This window comes from Spermophilus citellus, assembly GCF_964194105.1.
Source record: "Spermophilus citellus genome assembly, chromosome: 1".
Taxonomy (NCBI): domain Eukaryota; kingdom Metazoa; phylum Chordata; class Mammalia; order Rodentia; family Sciuridae; genus Spermophilus; species Spermophilus citellus.
This window is the reverse complement of record NC_138182.1, coordinates 240,454,876-240,466,973: the sequence shown is the minus strand read 5'-3', so window position 1 is coordinate 240,466,973 and position 12,098 is coordinate 240,454,876. Positions and strand designations below refer to the sequence as shown.

The 12,098-nt window shown below is 35.9% G+C and overlaps 1 protein-coding gene across 4 annotated transcripts in view; it reads right to left on the bottom strand.

The window, feature by feature from the left end:
- The window catches only part of PDE4D (phosphodiesterase 4D), a 1,076,913-nt gene that overhangs the window by 523,590 nt on the left and 541,225 nt on the right, over positions 1–12,098 (bottom strand). Inside the window, exon 1 of one of the 4 annotated variants that reach the window (XM_081288619.1) lies at positions 11,528–11,702. The exons of the other annotated variants lie outside the window; for them this stretch is intronic. Coding sequence (XP_081144745.1) covers positions 11,528–11,574 — 47 coding nt within the window. The 5' untranslated portion in view covers positions 11,575–11,702. Of the gene's footprint in view, positions 1–11,527; positions 11,703–12,098 lie in introns of those variants that run through there. 4 annotated transcript variants of the gene reach the window in all.

Sequence of the window (12,098 nt, the reverse complement as noted above, 5' to 3'; positions counted from 1 at the left end):
GAAAAAAAAGCCAATATGGAAAGGTTATATAATGGACGATTTCAATTATATGGCATTATAGAAAAGGAAAAACTCTGGTGATGTTAAAAATGCTGCAGGGGAACGGCACAGGGAGGGATGGGTAGGTGGAGCATCGGGGATTTTTAGGGTAATGAAACTATTCTGTATGACACTCTAATGACTGATGCATATCATCATACATTCGTCCTAAATCATACAATGTATACCACCAAGAGTGAACCATAATGTCAAATCCCGACTGGGTGATTATGATGTGTCTATACAGATTTAGTTGTAACCAATATACCACTCCTGTGGGGATGTCTGCAATGGGTGGCCATGCATCTGTGAGAGCAGGGGGTACATGGGAAATCTCTGTACCTTTGCTCAATTTTGCTCTAAAATCAGAGTGTATACATGCACATATGCATCTGTGTATGTGTGATTGTAACCACTATATTACAGAACATATATTTTAAAAACTCAAATATATGGAGCTGTTGTTGTAGCTCTGAGGTACAGTGCTTGCCTAGCATGCCTAAGGCACTGGGTTTGATCCTTCGTACCATCTAAAAATAAATAAATAACATAAAGGTATTGTATACATCTACGACTAAAAAAAATTTTAAAAATCTCAACAGTATGATATAGGGAGGTAACACTGACACTAATGACAGTTGGCACTTACACTAAAATATTAGAAAGGCAGAGACCAGATGAGACAGGGACTTATGCTCTATTATATAAAATACAGAGACAATACATTTTTCTTGGCAAATGAACAGATATTATGGAGATGATTTTTAGAGCTTAGTTTGACAGTCTAAGCTATATGAGAAGACAGAACAACCACATGGGGAAGCTGGTCTGTGTCCAAGGACCATATCATGTGATGAAAAGCAACATTTATAAGTGTTATAAATGGCAGACATGGACATAACTAAGCATCAGAACCCAGCTGCAGTGCTAATTTATAGACTTTTGTCTTGCTAAATAAATAAAACATACATATATTCAAAGAAAGAAAGATTCCTATATAAAAGTGAATTATTAGTTTTGAAGAAATAACATCTAAGATAAGGTAACTTGGAGAAACAGCATTTGAATTTTCATGTTAGACACAATTCAGTGAGATGGCAGATTGCACAAATTCAGCTAAAGTCTCCTAAGTGTCAGAAATCGAGATGTGTGGTAATTATTTATGCTGAAGGTGACAATTTTTATAGAAATTTTACCTGTTCAAAACTTGATCTGTATCCTGAAAAATTAAAATTAATCTTTAAAGCACTAAATTTCAGGGACACAATTCTGGAAAAGTAATTTTTTCCCCTAAAGCATTTATTAAGTACCTACTGTGTGTTGAACACCATGCTAGGAACTGCAACTATAATGATGCAGGACTTGGGTAAAGGTAAGACAACCTGTTAAGATGAAATCCATCTGGCAGGAGGTCGACACTAAGTCAACATGGTGGGAGGCAGCAGCTCACAAAGGCAGATGGTTCTCCTTGAGACTTGGGAGCCCAGGGGCATGCACTAGTCTACAATTCAAACTTATCCCAAGGTATTTTCTGGTATGTTCTGAAAATTTCCAAAATGTGATATAGAAAAGGCAGTTTGGTCTTCCAACCCACCTATAGCTAATGATCTGCCTTGGGGCAGTTAGATTGCTCTAGGCAACCTGGTTAACCATTCACAGACGAGTTTCTACTTACTGGTTCCTTACTGAGTGACAGGTGCTCTTTTAAACACTGACTGCTTTTCTCATTTAATCTTTATGGCCACCCTATGAAATGAGAACTATTTATTGTCTCCATTTTACCAGTGGGGAACCTGAGTCACAGAGATGTTAGATGATTTGGGGGAGGATTTTAAAAGATAATGTCTGTGAAAAGTTTAGTCTACATGTGTCATTAATTAGCTCTCCAGTGTTGTTGCTATTATTATTATCTTTATTTTTTTACAGCATAAGTTCCCATGACATAATTATAACATTATTTGAAAAATGTGAAAGAATATCTAATTAAATTATCCCACAACCAGAATTCTTTTTGCTACATATCCTTTTTCCTCCCTGCTCAACCTTTTTTTTTTTTTTTTTTTTTTTTTTGATATGGAGGATTGAACCCAGGGACAATTAACCACTCAGCCATATTCCCAGGGTTTTTTTTGTTTGTTTGTTTTGTTGCTGTTGTTGTTGTTTCTGTTCAGACAAGGTCTTACTAAGTTGCTAAGGCTGGCCTCAAACTTGCAATCCTCCTTCCTCAGCCTCCCAAATTGCTGGGATTATGGGCATGTGCCACCACACCCAACATTATTTAACCTTTTCTTTGCATACACTCATTCAGGAAAAGCATAGAAAGTCCCTATTAAGTGCAACACTGTGCTGGATGTGGGGTACAGAGTAGAACAAAGTCCCTTAGGTGGTGCTCTCATGAATAGCATAGAATTATTTGTTACTAGGAAATCACCAAGCCTCACCTGGACACAGATAGTTCCTTGAAGCAGAAAGACATGCAGTGATGGCCTTGTAGCATGTGATAAGCCTTTTGAATGGTGACATCTTGATCCACCTTAATACTTAACCTCCCTCATAAAGCAACTCTTGCATGGATGACTTTCTAAAAAATGAGAATTTTTCAATAAATACTTTCTTCTTTTAGAATTCAAACACCACAAAGAATAAGATCCCGATGCTTTACAGTGATTTGTACAAGCCTCTGCCCCTGCTCTCAATAACAACATGGTTGCCTCAATTTGCCTATGAACAGCTTAAAGGTTTTTATTTCTTCTTTAGAATATCAAGGGCTCTCATCAGTATGCTAGTTATTGGTTTGAAATTTACCAAGCAAACTAAAACATGGTCATTGATAATAAGAACTTCACACCACATCATTTCTTTAGATTAGATGGAGCTAGATGAAGCAAGGGCTTGAGACCTTCACCCAGAAAGTGATGGGGAAGACAGGAGGGATGCAAACACTGTAGGCTGGGTATGTTTTCTGAATTACTAGGGGTGTCGACATTGATGGCCACAGCACTGCTGTCTTACCTAGGAAAACAGCTGCTACTTAAAATTAGAATTTTGTGAAGAAAGAGTTAAGCAAAATACCCACAGCTAAGAGGATAAGGGTTTTCTAAAAGAGGAGCAAATGCTTCAGAAAAGCATTAGAGCTCTGTCTTGGCATAGTTTGTAGATCAATGTACTGTTTCTCTGAACTACCTCAATTTGAAATGCAACTGAATCCAAACAAGAAAAAAATGAGTAAATCCATTAGGTAAAATATAGTATCATTTTTTTTAGCACTATAGCAATTATTTTGTCAATCTCCTCACCTTCAAATTTGGAAAAGGAAAACATGGACGCTCATGGAAGAGGAAGAATGAAGTCCCTTTATGAGTGACCAGGACTGCTTGGTAGTATTTAGTTTTGGAGCCACTGCAGAAATCCCACAAAGAAAGCCCTGTATAAAGCAGTGGTGAGCCCCCACACTGGGAGTATTAAAGAAGCAGCTCTGTTGACCCCAGAGAAAGAGCTAATGATTAAAAGAGATGAAATCCATTTATAATATCTGCTAAACTTTCAGTTCCTTCCTCCAGGGTTTATTATTGTGGCCTATAAATTATAAGGTTATTTAATAATACCCTTTAATTAATATCTTATATTTGTCATCGTTCCCTCTGAGGTATCAAGGCAAAATAAAAGAAGTTTAAAATTTTTAATTAAACTAGGTTAGCCAGTTCTGGTTAAAGTCATATTAGGCTTTGTTATTTTCAGTAAGTTTCCCAGGGAATGGTGACACTTTCAAGTAAACTTCACAAGGGTTTTGAAGAAATCTTTGTGAAAGCAGGTTACATATATATGGACTTGTGACATTCTAACATAAACCACAGAAAAGTTCCTGCTAAAAAAGTGAGCAAAGCTGAATCATTTTGCCTTCTCTTTTCCCCACTGTGATTTTTATTCATTTGAAGATAAAATTCAAAGCAAACATCTTAGAACTTCTGTTTGTCACCCAAGAATTATTTCCAGGCAGCATGGGAAACCTTACATTTCCAAAATCAGGTCATGCAATCTAATTAATATGTTCATAAAAACAGTCTCTATCACTACCAAACAGAAAACAACATCAACAATGAAATCAGCTTGGGGTTCTTCAGAATCCCCAAAGGCACAAGCAATAGAAGAAATTCTAATCACAAAATAATTCCTCATTTAGAAATTAAGAACTATAATATTTCCATCTCCTCTCTATCACTTTTCCCTGACATAATACTTTCTGTAAACAATATTAAAGCAAGGTAAACATTCTTTATTGACTTGGCATGTTGGTTGGGTATCACTGAACATTCTCAGCTCTGATACCCCTAATACTTTCCCCTTTAGTGGCCTCTTTAACTGACCACAGTGGTTCCATTACTCTCCTAAGTCCCCCACCTACTCTTCTATGGTCCTTCCACATGACCTTGAATTCTACTTCCTAGAGAAAATAGAAGCCAGGAGATGGAAACTCCCTCTGGTTCTCCTTCCATCTACTTAATCCTAATCTCTATGTAGTCTGCATCCATCCTTTGCTTCCCCCCTTCTATCTTGGGGTAGTCATGTCCTCCACTAGCCTTCTAGCTCTGTGTCAGGGCACTTTCTTCAGGAATTCCCAGACATTCCCTCCAACCACTCCCCAAGGTATTAATGATAACAACTAATTCTCAATTCCATTGAATATATTTTTGCTCTATCATTTCTAGACTTCTTTAAGGTATTTGAATCAAGTCAGTTAAGTTGCATCTTCTCTTAGATTTCATACCACTTGGAATATATCTGTATTAACCTGCTCCCAATTATATTGTAATTATTTGTTTCTACAGCTGTTTTTCTCATCAAGCTACAAGTATCTCCAAGACAGGCCTCTTTTATTTATCTGGACATTCCTTATGCTTAAAAGAATCAGTAAATCCTACCTGTTCTAATATGATTCATTAAGAATGATATTTTTCAGCAACTGAGATATCGAGCTATTTTATAATTAATATATTTCTTGGACCCTTATCTCTGATTTCAGATAATGTTAATATTTTTAAGTATACAAAAAATAAATTGGAAACCTATACTCAGTTGAGCATTTTGAAGAAAGTAATAATGATGGCAGCAAATCCCAAAATTGTATGTTTTGTTTTTGTTTTTTGGTTTTTTTTTGGTCAGCGAAGTATTCTCAAAAACATTTCACCTGACCATTGGAAAGTAAAGATGGACATCAAAGCAGTGCCAGGGCTGATTTGGACAAGGCCCAACAGCGCCCCACGGAGATAGTGAATTGAGCTGACCCCAAATACCTGCCCAGAGGAAGGAGCGCCTTTTCCTTTGTACAGAGGCTCTGCCCATTCACCAAGCACCACAGTTTGCATTTCTTATTCATCAGCTCAAAATGCGTCAGCTTTTCTAATGTATCTGGGCTGAGAAGAACCTTTTACTAATTCACAGAAAGGACCCTACCTGCCAGAATGGCCCTGAGAACACAGTTCACTGCAAATTGCTTGTAAAATTTCTCATTCTGAGAAAACAGAAAAAGCTGCTGACATAGACTAAGTACAGGTCAGAGTTCTAACATCAATAGGAAGAGCTTCTCAAGGGAAGGCCACTCACATTTAGTAGGTATCCTACATACCTACCCAATGTGCTAAATGGCAGAGTGGATCTGATTATTTTCTCAGTTTATTGCTAGTCTATTTTCCAGGAGGACTCTGGAAAGAGTACTGAGGCATCTGCCACAGAAACAATATAGTAGATTAAAAAGATATTGGGCTTTCAAATCAGGATTGACTTGGTTTTGACTGAGTCAGCTTCTCTAACTAATAGAAATGTGACCTTGAGCTCTTAAACTCTGTGATAACAGCAATACTTTCTAAGGAAAGTCCCTCCTTTCCTTAGAAAGTATTGCTGTTATCAAATGATGTAATTCTTGTGAAAACACTGGGATGCATCTAGGGTTCAATCATCCTTGACCCCTTCAGTGATATATAAATTAGTTGGATTTGTTACTTATATTTTTAAAGAATTCATTCAAGTGCTATTAGTATGCCATTGTTAACATCACAATAGATTATTATTTCCAATGTTCTATGAGTTTTTCTTTAATAATCCACTCTTTAACATAAAAAGAGTAAATATCCGCTTCCATGGTTTTCAACAGAAAAATGAAAGTTCAGAGCACATTCACAAGGTCACACAAAACATTAACACCAGAATTAGATTAGAATTAAAAACCAAGAATTGCACCAATAACCTGATTATATAGAATCCAGATTATCCATCAATATTTGACACCAATTTTATCTATCTATATCTATCTATATATCTCTCTCTATATATAAAATACATGTATATACTATACCTCTCTCTATATATATAATATATATATATCAAATGTATATATATGGATCCATATATAATTTTAAAATACACATGTAAAATGCATATATATATATATATATATATATATATATATATATGTTATTTTTAAAAAGTACATATAATTTATAAAATTTTACAAGACATATAGCCCCTGGTTGAAATATATTGTCTTGGAATGTATTTATGGGCTGCTACTTCTCAAACAACTGGAAATACTATCCTATGTTCCAAATGGTTATGAGTTGTAGTCACTAATGTGTAGCTGGGAGGTGTTTTTGAACTATTATTTAAAAGGCAGGAGGGGGCTATTGCAATACAAAATATTAATGAGCATTAACTTTTGTGGGACTTGGCTAAAGGCAGAGGAGGAGGAAAAGGTTGGATGAAGGAAAAAGGGATAAAAAGTGAGGAATTAAATAGAAGTTAAACATCCCAATTTCTTAGCTGACAATTTTCGTATGATGGAAAAAAAAATTTTTCCTTTCCTTTCTTCCTTTTATGGGGATTTTTTTAATGATCTCCCCAGATTGGGTCACCCACTTAGCCCACTAAGGATGTAACCTGTCAACAGATTAAAGTACATAGACTAATTTACTAGTCTATAAATACTGCTGGAACTAAAAATTATACTTAATTTCTATAAATGGTGGGCACACTAGTATTATTAGTGGCAACTTTTCTCCTCTATCATACCATTCCTAATTAAATTTATCTTAAAAACTTAAACATAAAAATATGAATTTAAATATTTTGATATTTAAATTCTAGCAGCAAAATAGAAAGCCAAATATTAAAGTTTAGTAGGGTCAAATATTATACAATGGAAAAATCTGTGTTGTATTTTATCCAAACTTAAATTTCTGCTTTATACAATGTGCTGACTTTCCTAATGAGCCCTAAGGACTGGTGCATAATTATGAGTCTAAACTTTATTGGCCAAAAGTGTTGACAATTAAATGACTTTGTCTAATAGGATTAAATCCATCTAGAACTCTGACATTCTCTGAGCCTGAAGACCTCAGGACTTTAGAATTCCTGGGTAGTTCTGTCACTCAGAGGAAGAGAAGTAAGTTCAGCTGGCCTGCAATCTCATGAGAAGATAAGCAGACTCCCAATGGATTTCAGGTTGACTAAAATGAGCAGAAGTCCATTATTTTGCATGAGAAATAGTATACTCTGTCCTTCAATGCATACACTGTGATCAAACCTAACATTTTCATCACACTAAAATTCAAATAAAACCTGATTATTACATTAGACAAAACATAAATTCTGGAAATTGTACTTCTGGGTTGAATTTCTATAGAGTTAATGTGTGGAGAGATTATAACTCTTAAAAATGAGATTGATAGTGTTCAGATAGGAACATTTATGTCCTCACTAAAAAGCAGGCCAACTTGCCTTTCTCTGAATATTTACTCATTGGTTAAGTTATTTGAAATATATAAACAGATATATAAATGTTATATTGAGAGATTGATTTTTATCTTGTTTCAATCTATAAAATATTTATATCAAACAAAACAAGCTAGGTTAGGAGTTGAAACCTGGGTCTTCAGAGTGACATCTGAACCTGTTAGACTAAGCTTTATGGGAACTGGATCTTTGGAAGGGACAGTTCAACAAAGTAAAGTCAGGGCCTAGAAAGAGAAAAAAAAATGATTCAATATTGAGCTAAATACCACAATCTTCCCATTTTTGCCTCTTGATGGGAATCAGCAGTCAGCATCACAAAAAGTTTGATAAAATCATTTAGATATCTGGCCCTTAGAAAATTAAACCCTAAGTACCAACTAAGTAAATAATTAATCACCATCCAAAATCACTTTCCCAAAACCTTCTTCTTCTGGTGTCCTCAGAGGGCACCCTGAGTGCAGCACTAAACAACCTCCCCTAGTAGTGTCCTTTGGCTTCAATTTTCCATTGTCTTCTCTCTGAATTGATTGAATCCATCATAAAAAGGGATACAAAGGTATTCAAATAAAATGTCCTCCTAAATTTTACAACTTCAACATCATTCGAAAGGACCCTGATGTTTTGGGCATTAAATTACATTTTTACAAATCAGATTGTGCAAAGGGCAAAAGCTGCAAACATGTTACACTATATTGTGTCATTCCTGATAGACTCTTACATGTGATTCAATGTTATGAGGCTTCTAAAAGGTCCTCTTAATTGTTGCTAAAGGGAATTTAAATTCCTAGAAAGCTGACTTGCATTTTCCTTCTTTTGACCATGCAAGGCCCATTTCTGAATTGCCAGGCTACCATTCTATTCTCACAACTAGCCAGAATAAAACATAGGCACTATATAGTACTTGTTTACCCAGTGAGGCAAACCCTTATCTTTGTTTAGTTTGGCAATAAAAAAAAAAGACTGAAATGTGTAATGGAAAGAAGCCTTTGCAGTAAAATCCTCCAGCAAATACTTCTAATGTAGCTTCGAACAAAAAAGACACATTCTTCATACCACTCTCTTAGCACTTAAGGGGCAGTGTTCTATTAAGCTGAGTAATGGGACCACTTATTAACTTTAACGTGTAACCAATACACAATGAATTTGTAATATGATTGTGCAATTACCAACACACCAGCCTGGGGGCAGGAGGAATGAGAATTATTTGAATCACTACCTCTGATGAACTTTTGAAGACTACTCCAGACTTGGTAGGTCTCAATTTTTTCTCCACTTTGCTTCTAGAAAAGCAGAGGAGAACAGAGCCAGAAAACGCATCTCTAAACCCTTTTCAGAGGTAAACTAGGGGTCTTGACACCAAAGTACACCTCTTTAACATCCTTATTATGCCCTGCCGTTATTTTATTTCCACCTTCTGATCTGCACCTCCATGAAGAAAGACCTGCATGAAAGAATAAAGAAAGGGGGAGTCTTTGGATGTGAAAATGAAACAACCTGGCAAAACCTTTCTTAGCAGGAACATTTAAGAATGGAATCTGATACAACAGGGATGCTTACAAAGGGAAGGAAGGTTTCCGGTCAACAAACATCTAGAATCTCTTTCTGCAGTACTGAAAGATGAGGTTATAAATAAGAGAAAAATAACAACAACTAGGGAAGTTGAGAACCAAGCACAACACTAACTGGGTCACCTGGAAAAACACCACTACCTTTTTCCTTTGAGTCCAACTCTCATTGATGAATGCTTCTGAGGGGTCCAGAGAAGAACACACATACATAACATTCACACTCCACACTGGCTCAGCTTGGCTACAACAATAACAAACTGGTACATCATGCAGTAAAATGGATGAAGGCTCACTAGCTCCAGGCACAAAATAAACAACCAGGACACTCAACTTCTCTATAGTTTTGAAACATATTATATTACAGATCCAGAGATCATGAATAAGCAAATTTGCATTCTTTCCAACACTAAAGAATTGAATAAGTCATTTTTCCCAGTCCAAAGCAAAGGTAAGGTTAATGCAACAGAATAGAAGGTGTTTACAATGTTAGGCATTCAGAGAGTACATGCATCGTACCTATTGCAACATAAACAAATGGACTCGAGAAAACAATAGGACTTGGGCAGGGAAAAACTGTTGCTTTATAGCAAGGTACACTTTATAGAAATGAGTAAGGCAATTTTTGGGTCTAAGAATTCTTAAGAGGTGTGACATTAATCTTAAAGAAAGGCATAAAGAACAGAAGGAAAAACATCGGAAAAAGCCTACTATGTGCCATGGACTGCCAGCAGGACGGTTTAATCTCAGGATTAAAGGCTTCTAGTGTGAAATTTTCTGTAGGAATGTCAAGCCCCTATTGCTGATGTCTGCCCCTCACTAACAGGACAAGCAAGGCGATGACACCAAGCTGCCACTGAGTGGGGAGCTCTGGTGATGCAGTTGGCAGTGGGCCACTGAGGTTTGCAGGCATGCCACCCAGATTCCCTCCCAAGCACATTAGAGACCAGGGACAGTGGACGTGGTCAGTTGAGAAGGAAGATACGCCACAAGGTTGATTCTGGATGTCTCCGGTGTTGATAGAAGATGAGCACCTACCTAGACTGATAGGATGTCTCCAACCCTTGTCTGCAATGGACTTTTAGCTGAAAGCCAAAACCTCTAAAACAAAACAGCAGGTGATCTTGGTGGTGCCTAAGCTATTAAGGGATTTTCATTTAAGACACTGTCATAAAGCAGCTGAAAACCCCTCAAAAAACTGTATTCACATATCTACTACTTATCTGGAGTCCAGCTAAAATATTTACCTGGGAAACACTTTGAAAATCAGACACAGTATCCCAAACAACCCATGTTCATAGACACAAATATTTACAATGTGCCTTTATTATGCATTTACAAACTTTCTGCTGTAAGAGATTGAATCTAGACCACCCTAGAGGTATAATAAAAACAAGCAATTTTTAAAATAATGGACTTTGCTATTGTAATATTCTCAGAAACTAGTTCCTATACACATATAGACAAAAATTCCAACAAGAAATGGTTCAAAATAGCACATGCCCAAGGACTTTAATGCATTGCCTTGAACCTTAATATATAACCAAATATCCAAAACTAAGCAAGTTCTGTAAGAGTCTGAGCACTTCATGATTCATGTACTAGAGTTCTACTGGAATTCTATTGGTTCATGATAGTAGGAATATTTCTTGAATAGCTAAAATCATCTTAAATGAAAGGGACGAACACATCTAAGAATTATTTTAAAATCAACTCAAGTTAAATTTCCCTTAACCTTCTTTTAGAAATCCAGACCAACTGATATGAGATGTCAGAAATTTAGGAGTGCCCTTCCCCAGGGAATTTTCAAAGAAAAATAGATAAAAACAAATCCCAATCCTCTCCTTTTCTGTTAATAGGTTGCCATTCTCACAGCTTTTTTCTTTTCTTTACCATGAAGTGTTAATAATTGTAAATGTCATCATACTTGATTTCTTATTTGAAATACTTTATATTAACAAGTAAGTTTTTTATTGCATAACCATTACTTTCTCAGACACATTTGGTATTTTATATGTTTGACTTCTCATTCTCACTTGATACCAGCATTCTTGTTCCAGACAAATTCTCATCTGGTAGCTGTCATGGAATTTTAGAATTCTGAGGTTTACAAACTAAAGGGGATATTGATTACTTACCATATCCAGGAATGCCTTCTAAAGGGAAAATTATTCACGTGCATCATGTTCGCAGATCTTCTGTCATTAATATTTTCCTTGTCTCCTTTGTTATATGTAGTGATTTTCACAGATGAATTCCAACTCTCTTGTTTGAGCAGCTATCATGGGCAATTATTGCAACAAGTATTGATTTCCAAAAAAAAAAAAATATATATATATATATATATATATATATATCCCCCCCCAAAAAGAAAGAGCAACAACAAAAGCCCTTCCAGAATTTGAAGAAAGAAACATCACAGAGCATTGCAGGTATGGGTCCATCCATTTAGGTTCCACTAGTAAGTCAATATATTTAAAATAACCAGTCCAACTGCTAATCCTAAATGATGGCAAATATTGTCCTGGTAAATTCCAGCTGCCTTGAGTATAAATTAATGCATCCTTTGAGGAAGGACTATGGAATGTGGGAAGAAAGGAGTCAAAAGACAGTTTCTTGTTATCCTTGTTAAAGAAGTGTTAGAAGGAAAATGGAAAACTTCAGGCTGCTTTGCCATGCTGTCCTTTAGAAATGAATATTGCTTTTTCT